A 27,939-nucleotide genomic window follows, 5' to 3' on the forward strand; every position below is an offset into this window, starting at 1 on the left:
TCAAAATTAATATAACGACTCCATTCAGTGTTCTTTTGATTAGTGTTCATATATCTTTATTTATTTTTAATCTATCTGTATCTTTATATTTAAAATGACTTCGTTGTCCTGACCAGTGTGGCTCGGTTGGGCGTCATCCCACAAAGCTAAAGGTTGCCTGTTCAATTTCTGGTCAGGGTACGTGTCTGGATTGCAGGTTCCAGGGGAAGAAGAACCACATATTTCTCCCTACCCTTCATGTAAATCTCCCAGCCCCAAAACCTTGTGTTCCAGAAGGGTCCAGTTTCCCTATTCAATCCCATTCTTTTTTTAGGCTAGACTGGCAGGTCTGCACCTCCTGCTTCCACCACGTTCCAGAGGGCAGTCAGAGTGCTTTTCCCTCTAGGTCTCAGCCCAGGGGTGGTACACGCTGTGCTCAGCTTTACCTCTGCCACCTCTGGTGTTTTCTACAACCCCTCACTTACTCCGGAGTTGGCCAGGCCATCCACCTGTGTCACTCCCTCCTATCTTTTGTATCATTGCAGGCGTTCATTTCACTTATACATAAGAACCAAGACACACACACACACAAGCATACATAATAAAATGCATTGTTGCTGTTATTATTTTGAATAATATGAAAAAATCAAAGTTTTAATTTTATCTCCACTAATTCTTTTTAGTATGTGCATCTGAATTCTGACCTATAGTACTTTCTTTTTCGCAGAACTTTTAGCATTTCCTGTAAGGCAGGTTCACTGGCAACAAATGCCCTCAATTCTTATTTGAAAATTGTTTATTCCTCCTTCACATCTGAAAAATAATTTTACAGGGTACAGGATTTTATGTTAGTGGGGTTTCCCACCTCCCACCCCTTAAAACTAAGTATTTTACTTCACTCTCTTCTTGCTTGCACGATTTTTGAGAAGTTGGGTATAATTCTTATCTTTTTCTTTTCTTTTTTTCCCCCATTTAATCCTGCTTGGTGTTCTCCAAGCTTCCTGGATCTGTAGTTTGGTGTCTGACATTAATTGGAGGAAATTCTCAGTCATTGTTTCAAATATATCTTCTGTTTCTTAATTAGTTCCCCCGAAGAGAGTACCTTTATATAATTGGTTAATATTTGCCACAGTCTTTACCTGGGTTGTTTGGCATTGTTTGTGAGGCTGTTTTTTTTTCTGGGTCAATACAAAAGAATATTAAGTGCTACCAGACTTTGTTGGATGGAGATAATGGAAAGCAACTGGGCAGCTTCGTGGTACCGTGGAACATCCACACCCTGTACAGAAATCAACTGTCGAAGAAAAAGCCAAGGCATGCCGAACTGCCGTGCCCCCGGGTAGCTGCAGTTTCTCATAGCCAATGTTGGTGCACAGAGTTGTGCACAGAAGTAAGGAAGTGGATGGGGATTGGCTATGTAGTGAGCACATCATGGCCTTTTAGACAGGAACACATTGATAGCTTCTGCCAGCTACGAACTCCTAGTAACCAGCCCCCAGCTGGGAGTTACATCAGAGAAGTATGGCAGGCTTAAGTTCCAGAACTGTTGTGACTAGTACAAAGGAAAGCACCCAGTTTTGTTCAAAGTTTCTGAGCTGTAAGTTAGCAAGTTATAGGGTACACGAGAAAACTAATAAAGAGCTGAGAATAATTCCTACACTAAGTCTGCTAGGCAGACCTGGAGGCCTTGTGTATGGACTATTTGAAGGAACACTGCTGTACTAAGTCCCCACCTGAGAACTTCAGTTTCTGCTAAATACACATATTTCTGGGTTAGCCCCTTGGACGCAGTGTGCAGAGATTATGTGTAAGAGACTTGTGGACCAGGAGTCCTGGTGCCCTTTGAGGAGTGTTTGAGTATTTGGTCATACCTTCTGTACTGAATGAGTTCTTCAAGCCATTGGAAGTTGAGTTAACTCAGCTAGGCATATTGGAACCTGAGGTGTTCCTAGGAGGGCGAGAAATTGGCAAGTCACTGGTGTATCTAGAATGGATGTTTGGGAGACAGAGATGGTTACAGGCAACTTGGGAACAAAGGAGAAACCTCTGGGCTGACAATCTTCTACAAAGAGAATCATTAAACTAATGGTGGGCCTGAAAAAATAACCCTATGTGCTAATTGCCGATGCGATGCTCGGGGCAGATTTCTTCCCTAAAGGTTGTCTTAACCCTCCTCTGAAACAAACCTCACAAAAGGTTTACTTTCCTTCCCTCAGGTAACAGTCCTTTGGACAGCCCCCGGAATTTCTCTCCAAATGCACCCGCCCACTTTTCCTTTGTTCCAGCCCGTAGGTAAGTTGATAGAAAAACCTCCCCTGTGACTGGTCTGAGGCACTTTTGTGTGAACATCCGTTAGCATCAGCTTCCCTGTCTGGCCGCCCTCCCAAGTGTGTTACCTTGGGCCACCAACTACCAAAACTCTTTCCTGCCTTCCTCACCGAGGTTTAAGTTTTGCTTTCTCTATGCTGTAGGTATTGCATTGGAATGTTTGGGTGGGTAAATCAATATTAGGCGTAGATTTATTTTTATAATTCTAAGCACATGTCCTGGATTTTCCTGAGGGGTTATGCCAAAACATTATACTCTTGATTGAGAGCTATTCCTAGCGTGATCAATGATGGGGGGAAATGGGTTCTCTTCCCAGGAGAACCCAGAGATATATTTTTATTCCTCTAACTCAGCCCGTCCCAAGGAGCTAGAACGGGCCTTATATGCCTCCTATCCTTGGGGATAAAGAGATGACCAGGTCCTGACTTATTTTCCTATGATTTAGAAAGACTTGGTGCATTACAGACTGTCCTTATATTCTTCCTCACATTTCAAGTCTCAGGAAGCGATAGAAGCTGATCCCTGGCACATGAGAGCAGGCCTGACGGCTCAGCCCATTGCCAGGGTGTCCTCTGGCTTCTGGAGAAGTACCGAGCTGACTGAAGTGAGTCCGTCCAGACCACATGCCAAGACTCCACAGACAAATGATTTATTTTTTGGAACATTTTCTAAAAAGTACTCGGTTAGAGTCAGTCTCTGGCATTAAGACTTTGAAAAAATCATGGCTCCAGATTTGGAAAAAATAACCTTATATGCTAAACAGATTTCATGAATAGAGAATGGTGTACACAGCTTGACCCAAATTCTATACTTAGACTACTTTTTAAAAAGAGATAGTAGAAGACGAGCAGATTCTTTGAAATAATGGTAACACACTATTTAAATGACAACACAGAAGCAAATCACCCCTTTCCTCTTTAGGGTTCTGTATAGCTGAAAAGACATGGACAGGTTGGGAGAAGTTTGGTGACTGATTTGGGTGCCAGTGCCCCTTCTGACCTAGTTACCTTGTTCTGCACAAATGTCTGAGTTTGCCTCAAGGACTCGTCTCTCCTCCTCTGTGTGACCTCCAGTTAGTTAACTGAGGATCTAAGTAGGAGCCTGTGACAGTATACAAATATGCCGTATTGGTACATTTGCTTTTCCAGCCCAGCTGGAAAGTCTTACTCATCCCAAACTCCCTGCCTTGAGTATGTTTGAACTGTAGCCTCAGATTAGGTCTGAGCTGGGACAGCAAGGCCTGTGACTGATCTGGATAAGTGGCATCGAGTGACTTCCCACTCACTCAGTAAATGTTTACTGAGCACCAGTATTCCCAGGCACTGTACTGGGTACTTAGTTATATAGATATAATGCCTCCTTTCTTGAAACTTAGTAGATTTAGAAGAGTCTGTGGAGCTGTTGTTCCCATTGTAAATAATGCTGTTCCCTCGGGTCTTCACCTAGTTAACTCATTTCTCATTTCTTGTCTTTCATTTCTCATCTTAAATGTCTCAAATGTGAACTCCGCAGAGGCCTTCCCGAACCACGCAATACCAAGGAAACCCAGTGGGTCATTCTTCATCAAATGATCCATTTTAATCTTCAAGCTAGTACTGTCCAGTACCTGACATTTTCTTATTGGCTTGTTTTCTGTTTCCCCTCAACCAGAATGAAAGTACCTTTAATAGAGATACCTTAATATGTTGAAAACCGTGTCTCCTGGTCTGTAATGAGCACTCAGTCGGTGCTTATTGACTGAATGAGTGGTGGGGAAGAATAATGAGCAAGCAAATACATAGCTGAAAACTGTGACGAGTACCATGAAGGGAAAGAACATGATGCTACATGGAAGTATAGGAGGGGAATGGGGCTGGAGAATCTATACTGGGTGGACAATAGAAGGCCTCTCTGGAGGACTGACTTTCAAGCTAAGACATGAAGGATAAGAAAGAGCCTGCCATGCTGGGAATGAGGACACAGGTGTGTAGACCATTCCAGGCAGATGAGATAGTATGTTCCATTGGTGCCCATGTATCTGCTTCATTCCTTGGGCTTTTGGAGTAGGGTCAGCCAGTTTTTACCACTGAGATCCAAACAGGTGTGTGCTAGGTGGTTTTAAGTTTGAGACATAGGCATGGGTCATGGAACCCTGGGCTGTCCTCTTATAATAGGACATAGTAGGGGAAGCAGCTAAGTATCGGTGGGCTGAGAAGGAAGATTCAACCCTGCCAAACAAAGTGCCTAAAAATTGTGTTTCCTTGATTACTGAGGTTAGGCTTGAGCCTTATGGGATCACATTAATTTGGAATATCACACAAAACACAGATTTAATGGCATGCTAACGATAGACCTGTCACCCCTACAATTTTACTTCAAACTCCGCAAGTTTCTAAACAGAAAGACCACCTTTGCCAAGCTTGACCAAATACCAGGGGCCAAACAAATCAGTCTGTCCAGATTCCTTTGATTCTCATTACAATGTATGTCTTTTCACTACAGCCATGGCCACAGAGCAGACAGGTAATAGCGGACGTGGTGGGGCGAGGGGCTGGGAAACTGCTATGCATGGCCAGACAAAATGGTTTTGTGCGTGGTGAGAACTGATTGTGACGAGTCTTCTCTGGCTGTGGGTTGAAACATTTGGCCTTTTGTAACTATCAGAGAGGCCCTAAGAGAACCCCCTCCACCTGCTGGAACCAAGGCTCAGAGCTCACATGTTTGGAGGCAGGAATTGCTAAATAGTTTAAGGCTTCTGAGTCTAAGGACAAGTCACCCTCATTCCCACAACTCTGCTCAGTTGCCCAGAGAGATGACCAGGCAGAGGAAATGAAAACATCCTTTAGTGGCATTTCTTTCCGACTCTGGTGGTCCCTGCTCTTCAGTTTTTGTTGTTGTTGTTGTTGTTGTTGTTTAAAAAGTGGCCATGCAATTGGTTTCCATTTCTAACTAAAGGAGGAAAAATCACCTGTGAAAAGGTGTATTTGATAAGGGTCCCAGAAATCCGCCCCCAAGTTACACTAGTTCATCTTTGCTGAGCTTTGTTTTCCTGGAATTGACCTGCTCTCTTGTGTAGAGCTCCCAGGACTCAGGACTCAGCAGAGAGGTCGGAAAGAAGCTCATGTTTGAGCAGTCTCCTGGACATTTCTTTGCCTCAGAGACTAGGTTCCAGCAGAGCTGGCTGCCTGGGTGGCATGGAGTTGGAGTCATGTGCATGCGGCATGGAACCCGGGGCTGCCCCTTACAGAACGTAGGAGGAAAAGCTGCTAGGTATTGGGGAGGGGAGGGGACTTCAAAAGAAGAAGCCCTAAAAAGATTGATTCCTCTTTTTTCTCCTTCCTCTCTGTTCTTCCCTCACCCCCCTTAGCTGTGAAGCCTGAAACAAATCACCCAAATCTCTGGGTCTTAGTGTTTTCTCTGAGACTGAGGTTATTGAACATAACTCTTAAAGGTCCTCTGTTATGTTCTAAGGTTCTGTGGGTAGCAGCAAAGAAGTTTTTCTTAAACTTCAACCAGAGCAGGCTATGCGCCCAAGCTCCACAAGAAAGAACAGTTGTGTTACAGCATACCCAGAGTCCAGGAAGGAATCACTTGTCCGTGTTATAAAAGCTTCAAACCAGATAGCTGCTTGATCTTTCTCTTTTATATATATATGTAAGGCACATACTGTGGTTCTCTATGATGAGACCGTAAGGGTGCATCATCTCAAGAGCAGCAGAAAGCCTGGCCCCAAAGCCTCATACACAACCAAGGCTATGCCACCTCACTCCTGTTTCATAACTTACTGGCACTCCTTGGCACACATTCTCAAGCACTGGTTTTGTGGGTCCCACTGGATCCTAGGTAGCCTTTGATTATTAGCCACTGATTGATTCATACTGAGACCCAGATGCTTGTCAACCCAGTGGCCTAGGGAAGACCGGAGAGCCCTTCACAAGAGGGAATAACCGCATCAGTGGCAGTTCTCTCCTTGTCATGATGCCTTAGCTGGTATCCTCTGTCATTGCTTCTCCAAAGTGATTGAGTTGGGAGTTTAAAGATTTTTACTCCAAAATGACAGTATCACATAACAGGTGTTCTCTTCTGTCATCAGAGTAATCAAAGTCACGAACGAACTCCTCTGTAGTCAGAGAAGTCTGTCTTTGCGGTGGAAAACGCACAATAGGCCCGTGTAGGGGAGAGATGTGAAAGCATGGACTAGGCTAAGCAGTGCTGTCTTGAGAGAAGAAAGTGAACCAAGTACCCAAAACAATACTGGTGGAAAGCTGGGCAGGTCCACGGCTCAGGGTGGGGTCCTGTAGAAACTGCCTAATAGTCTTCTCTCATGTAGGACCGATGGGCGGCGCTGGTCTTTGGCCTCTTTACCTTCTTCCGGCTATGGAACCAACACTCCCAGCTCTACTGTCTCAGTAAGTAGCCAAATCTGTGACTGTACCGCCTCATTCTTAGGAAATAATTCCCTACAAATTATTGTTGTCTGTCCCTACAGTGTTGCAAAATGATTCTCACCTTTTCCTCTAAAGCCAAACACAAAGAAGTTGCTTAGGGATAAGGCTGAGTGGTACAGAGGGCTGGTGGCTGTTTACAGCCATAGTCAGATCCATTCAAAAAACAAAAGTGCCGTTGGAAAGAATTAGCCAGGGTGCTCTCTGGGCATCAGTGATTCCTAGTGGAATCAGGCAGCCTCAAGGAGGGAGTTCTGCTTTGCCAGTGAGACCGGGCAGTGGGGCTCTAAGCGTGGCTCCCTTATTCTCCCGCCTTATTTCTAGGACTGCAGCTAAGAGCAGATGACCCCTTCGATGTCCCAAAGGCTTGGTATTCCCTTCTTCTCCTTTTTCACCTTTTCCTTTCAAAAAAGAACAGAAGGATGATTGTTATGTGATGTGTCTGAGCAAAAAAGCTGAGCCCTTCTGTAAAAACGCAACAAATGTCCTAATTTCTACCATGCAGAAGTGACCCTAAAATGAATCTTCCTCATTAAGCAACTCTTAATTAAAGTTAGGATGACAGGGTTGGGAAACTTTTTTGTGAAGGGCCAAATGGTAAGCATTTTAGACTTTGCAGGCCATGTAGAATCAGGCCACTGACTGGGTGACCCGTTTCTGACTCTTCTGCCACTCTTCAGGTCTTCTCAGCTCAGCTTGTCTGTGTTCATGAATCCCAGGAAGGTAAAAGGGCTATTGCTTCCTCCCTTGACCTTGATGTTACTCTTAAATTAATCCAAAGATCTCATTGGTCTTTTGGTAGCTGTTAAGTGCCTGATCTTTCCTTACTAAATACCCCTTTCCCTGTAATTTTTTACTCAAACAGGTGGTTTTTTTAGACTCAAGGTAGAGTCATATATATTAGATATGTATGTATTCTGCTCAGTACATTTTAATAGACTCAATCCATTGCTCCAGCTTATTTTGGTGGGATATTTTACCAATTTTGTTTCATGTTAGCTGCAGTTAGGTGAGGATACTTTTTGAAATTTCTATCCAAATCAATTAAAAACTGTGGCCTAAACAGAGCCCTGTGGAGACCTTTCACTGGCTGTTCAGAACTTCATATATTACAGCATTCCATGAGAGAAGTATACACTGTTAGCAAAAAAATTTTTTTTTCTTTTTAATTTCTCACTTGGTATTGAGGCTCACATTAGCAACAAAGTTCTCTTAGTGTGGTTTTGAAGTTTTGACTACATGGATTTAGCTATTTCAACCCAGATCCTGTATCAGTGGGTGAACAGAAGTTGGGCCAGTGGTGTTAGGCTTGTCTGGTCTCTTAGCCAGCCTTGTCAGGTGAGGGGAGGGTTCCCTGATCCCAGCTGCCGCAGCCGTGGCTGCACCTATGGAATGCCCAGCGCCACACCGCTCGCCTCCCTCAGTAGTCCGTTGTGATTGGCAGTGGGCTCTTGTCTAGAATCTCAGTCACTGGGCAATGTTTAGAATTCTTAATTGTTTTCAGGTCAGGTCTGATCTTTTAGAAATCTAAAAGTAATCTAGATCTAAAGTCATTTTCTCCCCTGCTGGATTTTGTTGCCTAGATTTTGTTCCCCAGAGTATGGGAACAACCTGCACAGCCTCAGCAAAGCCACCTGTCCTCTGGATAACGGCTGAAATGAAACATTGCTGGACCATCCTGAGGGCTCTCCCAGGGTTGTGGAAGGGAAAATCATCAGGGGACAGCATTTGTAGGCCGGGCATACCAATCTTCCAAGCCAAAAAGCATGATTTATCAAATACTTGCCATCCCAACTACCCAAAAGCTTCAGTCAGCGCCAAGGCTCCATGCAGAAGAACCTAAAGAAGCTTTCTGGGTAGTGCTCTCACATCACATGACCTTCTGGGTCCCATTCTCTCCCAGGCCTGTGAAGGACTCTAGTGTCTTGGCTTTCTGAGGTCTGGGGGCCTGCAGGGTAGAGGTGAACAGGATCATGCACAGTGGAGGCTAACGGGAGCCATGGAAAGAATGCCTACTTTGGGTTGACTCTGGGTTCACATCGACTGGGACAGCCCTGACCTTTTTCAGTTCTTCTTCATTCCTGGACTGTCCTCAGACATGCCTTTAATGCTGTTTTTTAAACGTTTTCCCCTCTAGTCATCATGCTCCTCGCAGGAGAAGCTACACCAGTTGCCCTTCCAGCCCACAGCTGATGAGCTGCACTTTTTGACAAAGCATTTCAGCACAGAGAGTGTGCCAGACGAGGAGGGACGGCAGTCCCCAGCCATGCGACCCCGCTCCCGCAGCCTCAGGTAAGGGGTGCTCTCTGCTCAGTGAGCCCCAGGACCTGTGGGGCTCAACTTGTGTGCACAGCACAGGAGTCAGCAAACTTCCTTTATAAAGGCAAGATAGTAAATAATTTACATTTTGCAGACAATACCATATCTATGGCAACTATTTAATTCTGCTGTTGTAGGGTGAAAGCATCCTCAGACATTACGTAAATTTGATGTACAAATATAAGCAATGGGACAGAATTAGTGTTTGGGCCATAGTTTGTCAACCCCTGGTATAGTACACTGGCACAGCTTGAAGTGAAGTGAAGCTCAAGATTTTTTGGTTTTGGGTACAGCTCAACTCACCTCCCCAAGAGACACCTGACAAAGGTGTCTAGTGGTCCCCCTCTTTCTCCCTTTGAAAGTGGTTAGCAGTAGAAATGCACTGTAGAGTCCATTCAGTAACAGGAGAATAGTGGTGTCTACTCTGATGGTTACCTGGCTGCAGATCTCAGAGGCTGTGGTGTATGAACAAGGCCAGCTAAGAAAGTTGCTGCTGAAGACTCACGTGGCTGGCTCGAGAAAGAAGGCATTTCACAAGGAGATTTACATGCCCATCTGACTCTGTCTCATTTTCCTGAATAACTTGGGCTCATCTAACCACACCTGAGCAGTTTTTTTATCTGTGAACTCCTCCTAGATTACTAATTGGCTCTTCTCTTTGGTATTAGCTGGTAAAGCTATGCCAAAATTCCAGGTGAAGGAAGGGGGTGTAAATTAAAATGAGCATGGCTTTAAAAAAACATTGAATTTATTGGGCTGACACTGTTTAATAAAATTATATAGGCTTCAGGTATGCAATTCTATAATACATCATCTGTTTGTGCCCCATCTGTCGGGGCCTCATTTGTGCCCCAGGTCAGAGCCTGAGTTAGCCCATTGCCTGTTTGGAAAAATATACAGGTATATACTGTCTTTCTCTGGTGTTTTGGTGGTGGTTTGATTTTATGTGATGCCTAAAACATGCTGAGTATACCTGACTCCACTGGCCAAAGTGAAGAAGACCCAAAGAGGCCTGTTCCCAGGGAGGTCACCCTAGAAACCAGTAGGCTCAGGACTGGCCTCCTGCACCGTAGGCCTTCTCAGGCCCTGGCAGAGAGGTCTCGTAAGGGCCAGGCTTCTTACGGGAAGGTAGCCCGGCTGCAGGTGCCATCATTTTGAGCCGAGGGTGTGCTAGCAGCTCGCTCCAGGAATAAGGAAGGCTCTAGACCGCAGCCCTCATTAAGGTGGGAGCGTGTGGGTGCTGCGGACAGTGGGAGGGCAGGGTTCTGGGGATGGCCATCTTTTTTCTCCAAACTTCATGGCACCAAAGTAACACAATTGTTTGTTTCTTATTTAGTCCTGGACGGTCCCCAGTTTCCTTTGACAGTGAAATAATAATGATGAATCATGTATACAAAGAAAGATTCCCCAAGGTAAGATCCATTCTAAAGGAGATTGGTAATGCCTCTGAGGATGGCGGCCTACCGTCAGCCCCAACGGGGAGACTGGGGTGAGGGGATGGGGTGCTGTCTCCAGAGGTAATCAAGAAGAAGAGCAGAAGGCACCAGAGGAGGAGGAGGATGCAGGCACAAGGGCTTCCAGACTGTTGGGGAAGAGGAAGGCACAGAGGGCTGTGAGTTTAGGGATTGTACTTGTAGGGCCTCTATTTCTTCACTCCTTGGAGAGCGAGCTATCTGGAAGGGAATGTCAGGAAGGAATCCACTATGTATTAGTGGGAAAGAAAGAACTGGAGACCTTGTTTCTCACCAAGCGCATCAGGACCTATGAGTCAGGGTTCCCCCTTTGTTTGCCCTCCAAGAGCACCTTCGTTGGTACAGATTTCATGAGCAGCACCTCCTTGCTGGGCACAAAAGAGTGCACAGACAGATGTGCTGGGCTGGTGGGAAGCTGGCCGGAAGGAGCAGTCGCGTGGGCAACGGGTCTCAGGGCTGCTTACTCACCGCTGGGTCTGTGTTTTCAAGCAGGAAGACACTAAGGGAGGAAAGTAGGATACCATCCTGAGATAACTGAGAAATGATCTTCACAACTCTACAGTTTGGCCACAAACCTCCCTGTCTGTGGAGCCAGGACCTTGCTTCCCATTTGTGTTTCTTTTTGAACACTGCATGCCTGTCACTCTGACCTGGCCTTCTAGGGATGGGCCCTGTTTCTGTTGAAGACGGCCAGCTCTGTCCGACGGAGAGCCAGGGCACTGGCGTGGGCTCCCCGTCCATGACGGCAGGGAGCGGGAGTCCTCAGTCTCCTGCATCCCCTGTTCAGACCTTCTTGGGTCTACCTGTTCGTCTGTGTCTAGAGTCTGCCATGGGTGGTTCCCTGCCCCTCCAGAGAGTGTCCCTTTTCTAGACTCGGCTACAGCCTCCTGGACACTCATGGGTGGCTGAGGGCGAAGGTGTGAAACCTTTATGCTTTCCCTCTTGACACACATAGTGAAGCAGAGCAGTAAGAAGAGCACAGGTTCTGGAACCAGACTCACTGGATTCAAATCTGCTTTTACCATTTACTGGCTGTATGACGCTGTACAGAGTATTTAACTTCTCTGAGCTTTACTTGCCTCACCTGTGATTTGGGATAATAAGAGTATCTGTCTCATGGAAGTTTGTGAAGATTGACAAACATTAAGCTTTCCTAACTGTGCCCAGAACATAGTGAGCACTCAGTAAGTAGTAGCTCATGTTTCTCTGCTGCCCCGTGCCCTGTGGTCTGTGCCGGCTAGCATGAAGAATAAGAGCGAGGAAGAGGGGCAAAAGGAATCACTTTGTTATGCTTATTCCTTTATAAAGAAGTCTGGGTGTGTGTAGTGTTTAGAAATGCATCTCACATGTTTCCTCCTCCTCATGCATTTGGTGTTGTGTTGCCACTCTAGCATTGCACATTTGTGTTTCGTGTGCACGTCTCCAAGTCACTCGTGTAAGAGGGACTGTTTCGTTAGAGACAATGTGTTAGAATTCTTTCCCATTTCTTCTCTCCTCTCCTGCTCCCTCTCCCCATCACTCCACATGCATCCCATATATACGTGTATATATGTGTGTGTGGTATATGTGCTTACATATGTATATGTGTGTTTACACACACACACCCCTAAACACTTACTGGAAATCAGAAATCACCACCTGGTGGCAAAGGAAAAACACCAAGACCTAGATAGGCAGCTAGGAACGTGTTAACTGATGTCTGTTTGTCATTTTAACGTGACTGTGCAGTTAGCACCCCAGGAGGCCTCTGAGCCAGACTCCCATTCTGCTCTGCTGGGAATCCGGACCCATGAGCAGGCAGGTCCACACATTCAGTTAGCGTTCTCTGAACATCTGCTTGGCTCAGTTGGGTCCTGAGGTCAAGTGATAAATCAAACCTTCTCTGACTTGAAGTTCCCAGTTCAGAAGGTTTGGAAGCTGTTGGTGTCCATTCACTAAGTTTACACAGCTGAGAGGGCCAGTAGAAGCACAGAGGAAAGAAAACCCTGGTTTGCCTGAAGGAATCAGAAACTTTCCCAGAGGAGAGATGATGCTTGAAATGAGATTAGCAGGAGTCATAGGAGTTTGCGGGAGAAAGCTAAACACGGGGCAGCATTAACGGACAGAGGCATGAGAACGACAAACATTTCAGTGTCCTGAGAGCAGAAGAGCACGCCCACCCAGGCTTGGGGGCGCAGACAAGGCCAGGTGAGAGAGGGCCTCGATTACAATGTCTGAGTTGACGTGAAGGTGACCCCTGCAGGTCTCCAGTCATCAGGTGCACCAAACAGAACATCGGGAAGCCAGGACTACGGATCCCACCCTTAGCCTGTTACTGGGTCCTTCAGGCTTGGCTCCAGCTGAACTAGAACTAGAAGGGAAGTGTCACTTTTCCTATTTTTATTCCCAGGCCACAGCACAAATGGAAGAGCGCCTAGCAGAGTTCATTTCCTCCAACGCTCCAGACAGCGTGTTGCCCTTGGCAGATGGAGCCCTGAGCTTTATTCATCATCAAGTGATAGAGATGGCCAGAGACTGCCTGGATAAATCTCGGAGTGGCCTCATTACATCGCAGTACTTCTACGAACTTCAAGAGAGTTTAGAGAAACTTCTGCAAGATGTGAGTGTCCTTGTACTGGAACTCTGGTGAATTAGCCACGTGGTAGTGGATTAGTAGTCCCAAACCAAGATTAAGGCATTAATGGTGTTCCCAGTCTTTTCAGCCTGCTTGCCACCTCCCTGCTGGTGCTCAGGGCCCACCCCGAAGTGTGGTGCTGATGAACTTAGATTCCTCTTCAGTCCCCTCCGTCACTGAGGAAACCTGTTTGGTATCAGAAGAACTCCGTTCTGTGTGCTCTTTCTTCTTGTAATTCCAGTTACTCTGCCCAAGACACCAACTTGGTAGTACTCATACATATTTGACTAGGAGATTTGTAACTCAAGCCGTGCAGTGGCCCTCGTTGCTGCGGGCAGCTCTCTTCTAGTAGAAATACTGGTGTAAGCACAGCCTTCAAACTGTTTCTCCTGAGCCAAGGGGAGGCAGGCCCAAGGCTTGCACAATGGGCTTATCTGTTTGCTGACATTCTACTTGCGTGGTAGGAAGTTCTTGAGTGTTGAGAGACCTGCCTCCCCAGTGTGAACAGTCTCTGAGAGGCTGAAGGTGAAGTAATCCAGAGGTGGTGGACACCAGGCAGACGCTGAGTACCTAACCGCTGCTCCACGCTCGGGCACTCGCTCTCCTGTCAGCCTCTCCGTGAAGGTGGGCAGATGCCTTCCCGCTGAGATCGCAGTTCTCCCCTATTTCACCGTTAGTACAGTTCCAGGGAGAGGAGACGTGCCTGTGCCCTCGGGGCTCTTCCTGTCACTAGAGTATTTCCCAGTCCAGACCCCTATTACCTCCAGACCCATGACCTTGCTCCGGTGTAGCACCAGCTGAGCTGAGAACCGAGTGATAATGATCAAACAGGACTTCAGTGTATCAGTCTAGAAATTAGGATCAGGTAGTTTTTTTAATGTAGGAAATAGTTGAATCTAGAGAAAGGATGTCTAAAGAGGATCATAATTATCACTGTCAAATATTGGAAAATTTATATATATTTATATATATAAATTTATATTATATATAAAAATTTATATATTTTATATATATGATATATATTTATAATATATATCATATATATAAATAAATTTTATATATTATATATATATTTATTTATATTGGAAGATTTATATTGGAAGACTCATATATAACAGATAGCAAGATTGCCCTCTGTCCCCTAAAAGGTTTACTAGCCCTTGAGCAAGAGTTATAGAGAGGAAGTTTTGATTTAATAGATGAGAAAGTACTTCCTTCTATGAAAATATTTTTTCTGATTTCAAAAGAATACTTAAATTTAAACCAATGAAAATTATTGGCAGCTATTTGTTTCTGTTCAAAAATACCTGTCTAACAGTTCCTGTAGTGGGTAGGAATCGGGAATTTGCAGTATCAGTTAAAGGATCAACACTGTGTCTGCCAAGGTTCCTTGCGCATCTAAGGTCGATCTGAAATGCTATAGCCAGAGCACTGCCCAAAACTTTCAGGCATTTTCCCAGACTCATTGCCCCTAGGGGCTGGGTTTTTGGTGCAATTGGAAGAGCGCTGAAAATGGAGCTGGTGTATCCTCTGTTCCCTACTTAGCTGGACCCCGGGAATGCAGAAAAAGCTCTCTGCAAGTTCTAGTTGGTGACTAGAGTTACAGAGCTATCAACACATACTTACAGCAAAAATAACAGCTATCATTTATTAAATGTACTGTGTGCCAGCCACTGCACTGAATGCTGCGTGGAATTATCTCACTTGTGTTTAATATAGTAAGTGTGATTGACAGCTCTGATTAGACGTCAGTTCCGAGCACAGAGGAGGATGTGGTGGTGCTACACGGAGAGTTCAGGAAAAGCTGAGTCTTGAGGAGTGAGTAGGGGTTTACTAGACGGAGGAAACGGTGTAAACAACCTCTCAGAGGGGTAAAGGACCTTGGTGCAGTCCAGGGACTACAGATAAAGTAGTTTGGCGTGGCTGGAGTGAAGGATACCTGCAGGGCAAGGTTGTGGATGAATGTGAGGCGTCAGGCATGGGGTGGGGAGGCAGCAAAAGTTGAAGGGCTTTGTGAGAAGCTTAGAGTTTAACAGGAAGGCCATGGGGAATCACTGAATGGATTTAAATTGAAATGGCATAAGATTTAGACTGAAAATAATAAAATTACTGTCATTTATAGAACACTTTATGCATGCTAGATACTACATCATCTCATTTAGTTTTAATTTATCCAACTTAATCTTTAAACAATACTGTAAAGAAAATACTGTTCCCTAAATCTACAGATGAGGAGATCGAAGCTTTAAGGGTCTATGTCAGCCCAAGAAAACACATTTCTTAAGTAGCAGAGCCAGACCCCCACACCAGATTTGGCTTATTCCAGAGCTTAAGATCATACATTTCAAACACTTGGTCAACAAACATTGACTAACATCTGCTACTTAGGAGGCACTATGCCAGGCTTAGCATGTGAGGGAAGATAAGAAAGAAGACCCAGAGTCTCTATTCACAAGGCCCTGCAGTGTAGCTGCAGAGACACAACTAATTATAGACCACACGATGGTACCGTGTGGTGTGAGCAAACAAGCCGGGGGAACACAGAAAAGGGAGCAGTTAGTTCTTGTTTTTCTCGTGTGCGGGGGAGGGGGTTGGGTGAGAGGGACTTCAATGAGGCTTCCCAGAGTTGATGTTTGGGATAAGTCTTAAAGGAATAAACAAGATTTCACCAAGTGCCCAGCCTCTCTTTTCATTTCATAGCCATTTTTTTTTTCCAGATGGTCCTCATTTGCTATTTCTTTCCTTACAACCTTTCCACTGCTCAATCTTCTACCTTCTACATTCCCCTCTCACCATTCCATTAAAACTGTTTCAGGCAGAAATCACTAAGGAATAGACTGGCCAATTGCCATATCCTGTCACCTTTTAGTCCCTACCTTTCTTCACTTCTCTGCAGAACTTTACACAATGAACACTTCTCCTTAATCTTCTCGCCCCCCTCCCTGCAGTTGTCATGACACTGTTCTCTCCAGTCTTGCGTTCTTGCTGCCCCTCCACAAGTTCCTTCTCTACCCATCCGTTGAATGCTTTCGTCCCACAGAGCCCCATCCTGAGCACCCCATCTCTGCCTTCTTTTCTTCACGTTCTCCCACCGCATGTGGAGAAGTCCCACGTGACTGCTTTCCTCCCTCTTCTCCTGAGCTCCAGATCCCTGTTCCCAGCTGCTTATTGGACTCCTCCACTTTGCCTTTCCAGATCAGTTAGCATTCTTCAGTTATCAGTAATAGAAAGCCAACTCAGCGTAGCTCAAGCAGGAAAAGGAAACTAACAATAAAAGGGATGGGTCTTGGAGAAGTAAAGACAAAAATGCAACCAGGCCTTATGAAGGGACCAGCACTAGCAATCAGAACCTCTGAAAGCCCAGAAAGCATTCGGCCCCCTCTCTCGGCTCTGTTTTTCTCTGTGCTTCTGCTTCTCTGTCTCTGCAGTGGATATGGCCGTCCCTTTTCACCCAAGGGTAGGTGATACAGTCTGCCACACTAATAACAACAGTTGCCTTTCCATCCATTTTTAATCCCTGGGAAAGTAGTCCACGCTGGACAGCTGTTGGAGGTGGGGGAAAGGTGATACCACACAAACGTGGCTCTTAGAAGGGAGAGCAGATCCCATAGGAAAGAGGAAGGATTCTAGGCTGAGCAAATGCCCGAGAAAGTGCCGCGAGCTCTTCAAGTCCGAAAGTTTCTTTTTTTGCCTACCTACTTTTTCTCTAAAACCAAATGTACTATGTTCTCTACCTATCCTCACCTAAACTGCTTATCTTCTTCTAGTTCCTATTTTGTTTATGGGTTCGCTGAAATCCCCCTAAAATTGTAGTTGCAGTATCTTCTGCTCCTGCTCATCCGCCCCCGAAGTGGAAGACAGAATGGCCCCACTCTGTCCATTTCTTTCCATTCTTATCGGCTGGATTTGTGCCTTTTTCATCTGCATTATTAAAACTGAACAAAGTAGGTGCAGCTGCCTGTGGCAGCAAAAACCAAACTCGTGAGACAGGTTCTGGTGCAGAAGGAAAGAGGTTTATTCAGATGCCAGCCTGGGAGAATGGTGAGCTCCCGTCTCAAAGACCATCCCCCTTCCTGCTCAAGCCCATGGTTCTTACAAGGATAGGGAGGGAGGGCTTTCTTCCTCTATCCAATCATCCCACTAGCTTTTGGTGTACTCAGGCCTTATCTATTCATCTCTCTAGCTCTTGGTGCGGTCAGTGCAGTCAGTGCGAGAACCTCCCCATCCCATCCTGGCCAGTCGGGGAGACTCCTCAGGGCCCTCTATCTACAGTAACATCATTGCAATAGGCTGTTAATGGGTTTTCCGGCTCTCAAGCTTGCCCTCTTTAGTGCATCATCTACACTCCAGCCAGAGTGGTCTTTCTAAAACACCTATCTGGTCACTTGACTCTCCTGCTTGGAAGTCTTTCTATTCCTGTCTGTCTGGGGTGGAAATTAAACACTCAGAAAGGTTTCACTAAATGTTGCCCCTTAAGCTGATATCTGGAGGAGCGGGTAAAGCAATGTGTCTCTGTGACATTCCTTGGTGTCATGTAGGGTTCTAAAACTCCCATGGTTCCCAGTGAGCAGCCCTATGGTTTTCTTGGAGTTCTTGGCTTTGCAGAGCTCTCCACACTACCAAAGTGTTTCCTCCTATAGTGCAGCTTCATCCAGCCCTGTCCCACTTAGCTCAGCCACACTGGGCCAATGGATTGCCTAAGGGGCCTTTGTCTTTATAGGCTCATGAGCGCTCAGAGAGTTCAGAGGTGGCGTTTGTGATGCAGCTGGTGAAAAAACTGATGATTGTCATTGCCCGCCCGGCTCGTCTTCTGGAATGCCTGGTGAGTGAGTGGACGTTGCCAAAGGTTGTGGGGGGTGGCTGGAGAGGTGGGAGTGGGGCTGTGGAGGAAGTATCCTGCCAATGGCACCCACTGCCACTTGTGCCGCTGAAGTCCTTATTTAACTATGATATGCAAGCATTGGGGGACCCAACAAGTTCTTGTGAGAAAACTGGGTGGTCCTGAGGGCTCTCTGCAGGGAGAGATACTGGTCCATTAGTCAGGCCCATCCCACACTGAGCAGGTCCCTGGGTCAGTGGGGGTCTTCGGGTTGAGGAGCAAGGCCGGTTTTGTTTGCACACGTTGAGTCCTTCATTTAATCATTCAGCAACGCTTTACTGAGTGCCTTGGTGCTAGACACTGGAGAAACAGACGTAAGTATAGTTGAGTCCCTGATCCTAAGATGCTTCCTCTGTAGAGGAGTTGGACTTAGTCTTTTAGTGCCTTAGGTATAAGACCTGGAGACATATAAATAATAGTTGTGATACTGCAGGAAGTGTTGCAAGGGAGGTAAGCACGAGGTGCAATGGGGACATGGGGACGAAGTGCTCCAGTCCAACGTGGGACAGGTGGTCAGTGAAAGCTCCCTAGGGGCATGAAGCTTATTCAGCAACTTGAAGGTAACTGCGTTTGTCAGGTAAGGGGCATGGAGCACAGCACAGGCCAAGCTTGAAGAATTGGTGAGGGCTGACCCTGGAAGACAGTCTGTGACAAGCTCATGGAGAGTGCTGGGTGCCTGGCTCAGGAGTTTGCATTTATCCTTCAGGAGAGGGGCGTCAGACTCATTTTCACCGGGGGCCACATCAGCCTCACAGTTGCCTTCAAAGGGCCGAACGTAATTTCAACTCCTTAACAGTTAAGAAGTAGTGACATTTATACAGTCCTAGACTTATTCTGGCTTTTTGAAGGCAACTGCAAGGCTGGTGTGGCCCCTGGTGAAAATGAGTTTGACACCCCTGCTTACCAGGTAGGTAAGAAAGTGACAGATTTTCTTTTTTAAGCTGTTTGTTTGTTTGTTTAGAGAGAAGGGAGAAAGGAGGGAGACAGAAAGGGAGAGAAACAATGTGCAAGAGAGACATGGATTGATTGCCTCTTGCACACCCCCAACTGGGGACCTGGCCCACAATGCAGGCATGTGTCCTGACTGGGAATTGAACCAGCAGCCTTTCAGTTTGCAGGATGATGCCCAAACCATTGATCCATACCTCACACCAGTCAGGGCCAGATTTACATTTTTAAACCACATTTATAGAGGTGTAATTTACATACAGTAGAACATACCCCTTTTGAATGTGCAGTTACTGTGTTTTTAACATGTATAATCACGGCCACACTTGAGAGCGAGCATTGCTTTCAATCCTCAGAGAGCCCCCTCGTTCCCCATTGCAGCCAGGCCCCTTCCCCTCCCCTTCCTGGGCACCTCTCACCTGCTCTGTCTCACTGGGGGTAAGTTTGCCTTTGTGCAGTTTCACACACAAAAACCATATGGTATGTTCTGACTGCTTTCACTCAGCATAATTCTTTTGAGATTCATACGTGTGGTTTTATGTGTTAGTAATTGGTTCCTATTTATTTCCGAGTAACATTCCATCAGATTTACCCCTAAGAAAGATTACTGTGACTGCAACCTGGGTGGTGAATTAGAAGAGAGGGCAAGATGGTCCACAGAAATCAGTGCAGAGCCACAAAGCAACTCATGCAAGAGACAGGAGTGGCCTGAACTAGGACAGTGATGGGAGCACGGAGAAGGGGATTTATGAGGGAGACATTCTGACCACGGGGGCTGAGGAAGAATATAAACAGAAGGACTTCCAGGTCTGGTTCAGATCATGTCCAGATAGGTAATGGAATAGTTCTCTGAAATCGTGAAGCCTGGAGTGAAGAAGCAGTGGAGGTCGGGTTGCGGTGACGTAGAAGGCCTCTCCTCAAGAACACGTAGTCTGTGGTTAAATGTGCTCAGGGTCAGGCCTGCTTTTGAATGCTGGCTTTGTGCTTCTTCCTACCTCTATGACCATGGACAAGTCAGTGCATCTCTGTGAGCATTCATTTCTTCACTGAGGTCACAGAAGTGCTATCAGAGTTTGGCCCCAAATGTGGCACTTCCTGGGCAGTCAGTACATGGGACCCCCATTGTACGTGCTCCATACAGACAAGGACTGCTGTGCTCTGATGCCCGTGGCTCTCCAGCTCTCAGCACACAGGAGGTGCTCAGTAAATACCTGAAGGCACGCATGTACCACCAGGCTGCGAGTCGTAGCGGAGAGTGTGCCAGGGCTGCTCCCGTGGACTGCGTGTGTAAACATGCCTGACAGTGCCATCTGGCTGGTGGAAGGCCTTGGACCAGAGGAATAGGCTGAGCTTTTTTGAAATCAACAGGTTCTTATTGCTGGGGAGACAGCTTATGCTCAGGATGTCCAGTCTGAAAGTGTACCTGTAAGACAGCTTTGTCCCCATGCTCATGACCTCTGAATCACGATGTTTCTAGGTGTTCAGGGGGAGAGGTGTCCCATCACAAAGGGAGAGTCTTGTCCATCCCATGCTGGGTGTATGGCATAAAATCAGGGAGGCTAATACCCTCCTCTTGGGGTTCTCACCACTGACTACCTTTCTCCCCCCGGTACAGGAGTTTGACCCTGAAGAGTTCTACCACCTGTTAGAAGCAGCTGAGGGCCACGCCAAAGTGGGACAAGGGATTAAATGTGACATTCCCCGCTACATCATTAGCCAGCTGGGCCTCACACGGGATCCCCTTGAGGGTGAGCATGCTGCCCACTGGCTGCAGAGGAGCCCCACAGCCAACACGCTCTAACGGTAGGGGGAGCACTTGGAGAAGAGGCTCAGATTGGACCTGGACCTGGCACAGCCTCGGGCCTCAGGGTGATAGGAGGAACCCTATGTTCTCTGTCATAAAACAGCCTCCCCCTTCAAAATTGTTCCTATCAGCCTGGCATAGCCCAGCCTGGACTGCCTGGGGCTCAGCTGGACTGCATTTAGAGCCAAAGGTCAAAGGTGGTTAACAACAGGACCACAGTCACATTTTTAAAAATGCTCACCTCCTCTGCATGCCCACCTCTCCTGCTGGCACCTTACACGTCCTTCTGTGTCTCTGGGGCGGCCCCAACTCAGGGTTTCAGAAGATGGTCTCCATTCTCCGGGCCTTCACACTGAGCCCCTGCATGAACTATGGGCTCCGCATCCCTGGTCCCTGCTCTGTCGTCATCCGGCCTTCCCTGCTTCCTGGCCCCATCCAGCAAAGCTGAGTCTTGGCCAGCAGGATGGGGACCAAGAGCCCAGTTTCAGGCCCTGTTTTCCAGCAGTTGTCCCAAGTTTTGGGGAAGCTGTATAGAATTTGCCAGGCCTTGTAATGGGTCTGGACCTCAAGAAGTAGGAGTGGCCATGTAATCAGCAAGCAAGTTCAAAAGCTGTGACCACACTGAGGAGGGGCACAGGGCCAGATCTGCATCCCGGTCTGCTGCAGAAAGCACTAATACTTGTCCTGTGCGCACCTGTCGTATGATGTGAGCGGACTGCTGAGGTGCCTGACAGTGCCATGCACATCTTTCTCTGTGTCCTTGCTTTGTTTCTAGAAATGGCCCAGTTGAGCAGCTATGACAGTCCTGATACCCCGGAGACGGATGATTCGGTTGAGGTGAAGATCCTTTGCTCCTGCCCCAATCCTGGAGCCTGGGCCCTGTGAAGCAAAGGGCTCTGCATTCTCTGGAATAGAACGCCTGAAGGAAGGGGGTGGGGGACATGCCTGAGCAGTCATTCATTCAGCTCCAGGGGGGCCTGGGCGGGAGGCCGCAGCAGGGCCAAGAGCTGAGCTGATGCTGGGGCCACAGCTTCCCTAAGCACAGGGGCCCTGAGAAGCATGCCTGCCTCTTGCCTTTTCCCTCATCTTCCAGGGCCGAGGGGCATCTCGGACATCTAAAAAGACACCCTGTGAAGAGGACTTCGAAACCATTAAGCTCATCAGCAATGGCGCCTATGGGTAAAGGCAGGGGTCAGGGTGTGGGCGGGACTGGAGCTAAGTCAGCCCTTGGGCTCTTCCTTCTACAAGTATATGATGCCTAATCCTCCAGGCAGTAGATGCCTCCGGATGGGCCTTCTTTTTCCCCAAAGTCTCCTGGAGGGGCAAGAGTTCAGTTTCCTCCAGTACCTGAGCATCGTTCCTCTCCCAGGCGACCCTCGCGCTTCTTGGTAGCACGCCTCTCACTGAGCTCTGGGGAAGGGTTGAGCTGTGTCCTTGAGACTTGGTATATCAGGAAATTGAAGAGCTCTATAGGCAGGGGCCCAGATCCTTCTTATTGATGAGCATAGCTCTGCTCCTTTGTTAGAGGCAGGAGTTTGGCCACCCCAGCACTGGGTGGTAGAGAGCACAGCCCAGGCTCTGAGGGTCCACGAAGGACTGAATGGGCTGCGTTTCCCAGGGCCGTGTTTCTGGTGCGGCACAAGTCTGCCCGGCAGCGCTTCGCCATGAAGAAGATCAACAAGCAGAACCTGATCTTGCGGAACCAGATCCAGCAGGCCTTTGTGGAGCGTGACATCCTGACTTTTGCTGAGAACCCCTTTGTGGTCAGCATGTTCTGCTCCTTTGAGACCAAGCGCCACCTCTGCATGGTGATGGAGTATGTTGAAGGTACTCGGAGAAAGGCAGCCTCGTGTGGACGTCAAGGCACACTCTGAGACTTAGCTCTGACCTGGGATCAATAGCTTGTATAGGGGTAAAGTTTCAGGCCCCAGCGTCCCAGTCTCTGTGACATTGGTTTCTGCCTTAGAGTCTCAGGCCATTTGGCTACAGTGAGCACAAAGCTCCCTGCCCCTCACAGGAGGAGGCTTCTGCGACAGTAGCTGCCTGGAGGCTGCCGGTGTCAAGTGCGATGTGAGGCACTCTGGGACAGGACGTGCCAGCCTGGTGGCTGTAGACTCCTGCACCCCAGAGTCTGCACAGCCTCTGCTGCCAGCACCAGACAGGAAAAAGGGAGGTGGCCTAGCCACAAAGGCCCAGGGTTGGATGCTGGGGGGATTGCCTCTGGGCCCTCAGAAGACAGGAAAGCCATTAGCCCTTGTTGATGCTTGTGAAGGGACCACCCCCTAAGGCCACACAAAATGCTCGCGGGATGGAGCACAAGAGAGTCACGGGGCAGCTGGGCCAGTGGTCTTCCTTCTCCCCTTCTCAATGCTGGTATAGCTTCTAAAGATATTTTGCCTAAGTCTTGAAGTTGAAGTTGAACAACGCTCCCCTTTTAATTCGTGGGTGCATGCTGGGAGTTTACAGTGTTACTTCACTCAAAAAATAAAGGACAGCCATCAGAAAGGAAATAAATGAACAATGCTGACGTCTCGGCCAGATGTGTTTACAATATGCAGGATCCCACCCTAAAATAACTTGGTCCTATCCCTACAAATCACTGACAGGCATAAAGGCCTGGGGTTCCCCCCGCTGTCTGGCCTGAACAATGGCCTACGTAGCCGTTCTCCTACTTCCTGCTCCCCTCCACACTCTGTCTCCCACCCGTGGCAGCAACAGAGGGGCTAGAATCACAGTCCTTAGCCCCAGGGTCTTCCATGATGCTGTCTCCTGTGGGGCCTTAGAGGCTGGAAGTCTAAGACCATCTAGAGCAGAGAACTGGACCCTTCCTCCATGGTGGCCTGCCCTTGTTGCAGGGGGAGACTGTGCCACTCTGCTGAAGAACATCGGGGCCCTGCCTGTGGACATGGCGCGTCTGTACTTTGCGGAAACTGTGCTAGCCCTGGAGTACTTGCACAACTATGGCATCGTGCACCGGGACCTCAAGCCTGACAAGTACGCCCACTGTTTCAGCCCCTTGTTCCCAGTTCTCCCTCTTGGATCTTGATAAGTGGAGGCAAACACAGCATGTTTGAATCTGTACCAGAATGGCTGCTGGGAAACAGTATTCATGTGGGTATCCATCCAGGCCTAGTACTCTCCCCTGACCCCCCAGATGCAAAGACCCTCGCCAGCAAGGTCCAGCAGGGCACTGTAAGGCTTCGGTGACATGTAAGAGCTACTGAGGAGCACCACTCCAGAAACAAGCAAGGACACAAAAATCAGCATATATAATAGATGGCTGAACAAGTGTTCTGACATTTACTGACATCGACTCTGTGCCAAGCGTGTTATTAGGGCTATAAAATAGTCCCTGATCTAGTGTGGGAGACAGAAATATCTGTGTACAGCCTGTTTCTCGGAAGGTGTTAGTCAGTTGGGGAAAGGTAGAGGAGCTCTCTAAAGCTGGGGAGCAGATTTGCAAAGGCACACAGGTGTGGCCCGTTCAGGAACTACAAATGGTACAGTGTAGCTGAAGCTGAGATTGGTCTGTCGGAGTAGTAAGAGATACGGCTAGAGAGAGAGATCATCAAGTGCCTTTTTGTTAAGTTTGAGTTTTATTTTAAAGGGTTCTAGAGGTCTTTGAAAGTTTTATGAACCAAAGGTATGATAGAATGACACACAGATTTTGGTTTTAGTTCAGGGAGATCACTCTGCCAGCGGGAAGAGATGGCGAGACCATCGCAGTAGGCAAGGCGAGAACGCCGGCACTGGAACAGAGTCAAGATGGAGAAGAAAGCGGGGAGTGGTGGGGAGTGGAGAGGAGGTGGTAAGGTCAAGTAGGGATGCAGAGAGGAGTCTGGGATGTCTTCCAGATTTCTAGATCGGGACTGGTGCATGGCGATGAGCCTCTGGAGAGGAAAGTGGCTTTGACATTAGACAGACCTGAGTTCAGATGACCACTCGTTAACTCTTGAGCCAAGTCTCTGTATTGCACCTCTCTGAGCCTCACATTCCTCCTTTTTTTTTTTTTAAAAGATTTTATGTATTTGTTTTTAGAGAGGGAAGGGTGGGAAAGGGGGTGAGAGAGAGAGAGAGAGAGAGACATCAATGTGCGGTTGCCGGGGCTCATCGCCTGCAACCCAGGCATGTATCCTGACTGGGAATCAAACCTGCGACACTTTGGTTCACAGCCCGCACTCAATCCACTGAGCTATGCCAGCCAGGGCATATTCCTCCTTTTTAAAATGGGGATAATAATGCCTACTTTTGTATTAGTTATTCTCAACAACCTTTCAGGTGCCAAAATATTTTTGTAAATAACAATAAAGCACTTATAACAAAGCTCAGTAGGTAGCAGAAATTAATTGCTTTTTACCAAGAAGAAGAGGACCAGTTAGGCAGTGTGACCTTGTTTTGGACGGATTGAGTTCGTGGTGCCTGTAACACTTATGGGCAGTTAAGAGACATGGAGCTCTAGGAGTCCAGGCCAGAGACTGATTTGGGAATCACAGAATAAAGGGGTGGCAGGGAGCAGCCTTCACACAAAATGAAATGGCTTAGGCAGATTATATAAAGAGAGCAGAAAGAGAATTCTTTGTGCAGTCTTATTTCTAGTTTCTCCCAACCAACCCTCCTTATAAGACCAACCATGGACACGGGGTAAGGGTATGTGCCCCTGAGTTGGGGGTATTGTGAGCAACCCGGGTGAGGAGAGGGGACTGGGACTGGCTACAGCCTTAGGATGAGGCTGATCACTCTGTGGAAGTGTTTCTCCGCTGGCTGATACCTGAGCCCAGTATAGAATCCAGTGTAAGACAATAAACATGGGCTGGGGCGATGGGCAGGAAGCAGGTTTCTGGTGCAGAATGCAGTGCACACAAAGCCAGAGCTCTGTGTTCTCTGGCAGCTCACCAGCTCCCTGCCAGTGCCCCACAGTAGCCCCCTAGAAGCCTGAGTGGGAAAATGCGGCATAAACTCAAGTCAGCACTCTTAGGAAACTAGGAAATAACTCCATCCTCCTGTTTCTCTGGTTTCCCAGCCTCCTGATCACATCCATGGGGCACATCAAGCTCACTGACTTTGGCCTTTCTAAAATTGGCCTCATGAGCCTGACAACAAACTTGTACGAGGGCCACATTGAAAAGGATGCCCGGGAGTTCCTGGACAAGCAGGTAAGGAGGGATGGTTGAGACCTTGGGAGTTGAATTCCAGGCCTCAGAATAAGGACCAGGGGCCGTATGCTTGCCCTGTTAAGTATGTGTTACAGCTGGGAGATCCTGTCTTTTTCATCTTAGTCCCAGGGAGGCATAGAGATAGGTAGCACATGTAGAAAATAGTGTGGGCCATAGAATTATATAGATACAAAATTGAAAAATCCTCTTCCTCCTCCGAGTTTGGAGAAGACGGATCGTCTGACCACGGACACTCTCAGAGACCGGTGTGGGTTCAGTTGGAACCTCCAGCCTCAGTCAGGAGCGAGGCTCTCAGGAGCCTGTTGTTCATGGCACAGAGCTCCGCACGGCCACCGGGCCGTGGCCCGCTTCCTGACAGGAGCCTCCGGACATCCCCTGCCTTGACACTTTAGGTTGTGACTGTTCACCAGTCCCTCACGTGACTGTAGGGTCTGTTTTTGGGGACAGTGGAGGGTGGAGGCAGTTGTGGGGTGGGGACCCGAGATGGCAGAAGGAGGTGGGGCGGGATCGGAGAGCAGTGGTTCCAGGCTAGGCTGAGATGTTTTGAGTAATCAGGAAACACAGAAACTCGGCCCACCAACACTCCCAACCCTGGTAACCTGATTGAGCTTGCACATTAACTGAAGTTGGCTGAGTCTTTAGTCTTCATTCAGAGACTTTTCTACCCCAAAGGTGGGGACATCCCTACCCCTCCAGCTGCCATGCCAGTGAGCTGCTGCAGCACTCTGAGCCGGCCTGGCTTCTCTGTGCCTAGGTATGCGGGACCCCGGAGTACATTGCACCTGAGGTGATCCTGCGTCAGGGCTATGGGAAGCCAGTGGACTGGTGGGCCATGGGTGTAATCCTGTATGAGTTCCTGGTGGGTTGCGTCCCTTTCTTTGGAGACACTCCGGAGGAGCTCTTTGGGCAAGTGATCAGTGGTAGGTACCATCACCCTGGGGAGGCAGAGTCTGGATCCACAAATATGATTTGCGTGTGTACCTGTGAGGCTTATGAGTCCTTTTCTGAGTTCATGTGTGTGATGGTGGGCTTGCCTCCCAGGTGTGTGTGTGTGTGCGCACACACAGGGACACTCTGTGTCACCTGGGGCTTGTTGTTTATGTTCATCTGTCCCCCATGTGTACATGGGTGTACCTGTGTTGTCTATGTGTGTGTCATGTGAGTGTGAGTCTGTGTGTTAGTGTACGTGTGTCTGGAGTATAGAGGCAGGGTGGGATGGAGCATCAGGACAGGGAAGTCTCTGTTTCTCGGTGCCCTCCCTGGATCAGAGAGCAAGCCATGGTCTAGTGGGTGGTCTCTGAGGTCAGAAACCGATAGAACTTAAGGAGTTGGGGTCCTAGGCCGAACCCTTTACGCCTCCCTCTCCTCATCCTATCCAAGGATTGCCTCCATCTCCCCACTCTGCCCACAACTTCTGAGACCCTTCTCTCAGCCCACTCCTTTCTTCTCACCCCCAATCACTGCTCAGATGAGATTGTGTGGCCTGGGGGGGACGACGCGTTGCCTCCAGACGCTCAGGACCTCACCTCTAAACTGCTCCATCAGAACCCTCTGGAGAGACTGGGTACAGGTAGGACAGACCCCATGGACCTTGCTCCCCACTTGGAAAAGGGAGGAGGGGGGCTGAGTGCATGCAGCCAGGAGGGTCAGGCTTCAAGTGTGGGCAGTGCTTCTGCATCCCAAAACTTGCCCTGCTGCCCCTGGGCAAACGAGCTTGGAAAGTATGGGAGCTGAGGCCTCCAGGGCTTGCCCCGTGAGGTCTGGGTTCCCATTGGCCTTGCTGACCTGGACTCCACCCGGCTCATCCGGCCCCTTGCCCACGCCCTCCCTGTTCCCAGGCAGTGCCTGTGAGGTGAAGCAGCACCCGTTCTTTACCGGTCTGGACTGGACCGGACTTCTTCGCCAGAAGGCTGAATTTATTCCTCAACTGGAGTCAGAGGATGACACCAGCTACTTTGACAGTAAGGGCACCGATGGGGAAGAGTGGGACTCCTACCT

At 48.0% G+C, this 27,939-nt stretch overlaps 1 protein-coding gene across 11 annotated transcripts in view; it reads left to right on the top strand.

Moving 5' to 3' along the window:
* The window catches only part of MAST2 (microtubule associated serine/threonine kinase 2), a 161,764-nt gene that overhangs the window by 128,370 nt on the left and 5,455 nt on the right, over positions 1–27,939 (top strand). For 9 of the 11 annotated variants that reach the window (XM_045859962.1, XM_045859951.1, XM_045859960.1 and 6 more), the window contains 16 exons: positions 2,196–2,271; positions 4,789–4,809; positions 6,617–6,695; positions 8,869–9,023; positions 10,387–10,462; positions 12,912–13,121; positions 17,857–17,958; positions 20,579–20,711; positions 21,543–21,604; positions 21,861–21,946; positions 22,386–22,594; positions 23,623–23,761; positions 25,788–25,920; positions 26,696–26,861; positions 27,410–27,511; positions 27,780–27,902. In XM_045859962.1, the coding sequence (XP_045715918.1) occupies positions 2,196–2,271; positions 4,789–4,809; positions 6,617–6,695; positions 8,869–9,023; positions 10,387–10,462; positions 12,912–13,121; positions 17,857–17,958; positions 20,579–20,711; positions 21,543–21,604; positions 21,861–21,946; positions 22,386–22,594; positions 23,623–23,761; positions 25,788–25,920; positions 26,696–26,861; positions 27,410–27,511; positions 27,780–27,902 (1,872 nt within the window). The remainder of the gene's footprint in view (positions 1–2,195; positions 2,272–4,788; positions 4,810–6,616; positions 6,696–8,868; positions 9,024–10,386; positions 10,463–12,911; positions 13,122–17,856; positions 17,959–20,578; positions 20,712–21,542; positions 21,605–21,860; positions 21,947–22,385; positions 22,595–23,622; positions 23,762–25,787; positions 25,921–26,695; positions 26,862–27,409; positions 27,512–27,779; positions 27,903–27,939) is intronic. The other 2 variants (XM_045859954.1, XM_045859956.1) reach the window with 1 other exon arrangement.

Source organism: Phyllostomus hastatus, unplaced genomic scaffold (assembly GCF_019186645.2).
Source record: "Phyllostomus hastatus isolate PE091 unplaced genomic scaffold, TTU_PhHast_1.1 phas_scaffold_182, whole genome shotgun sequence".
NCBI lineage: Eukaryota > Metazoa > Chordata > Mammalia > Chiroptera > Phyllostomidae > Phyllostomus > Phyllostomus hastatus.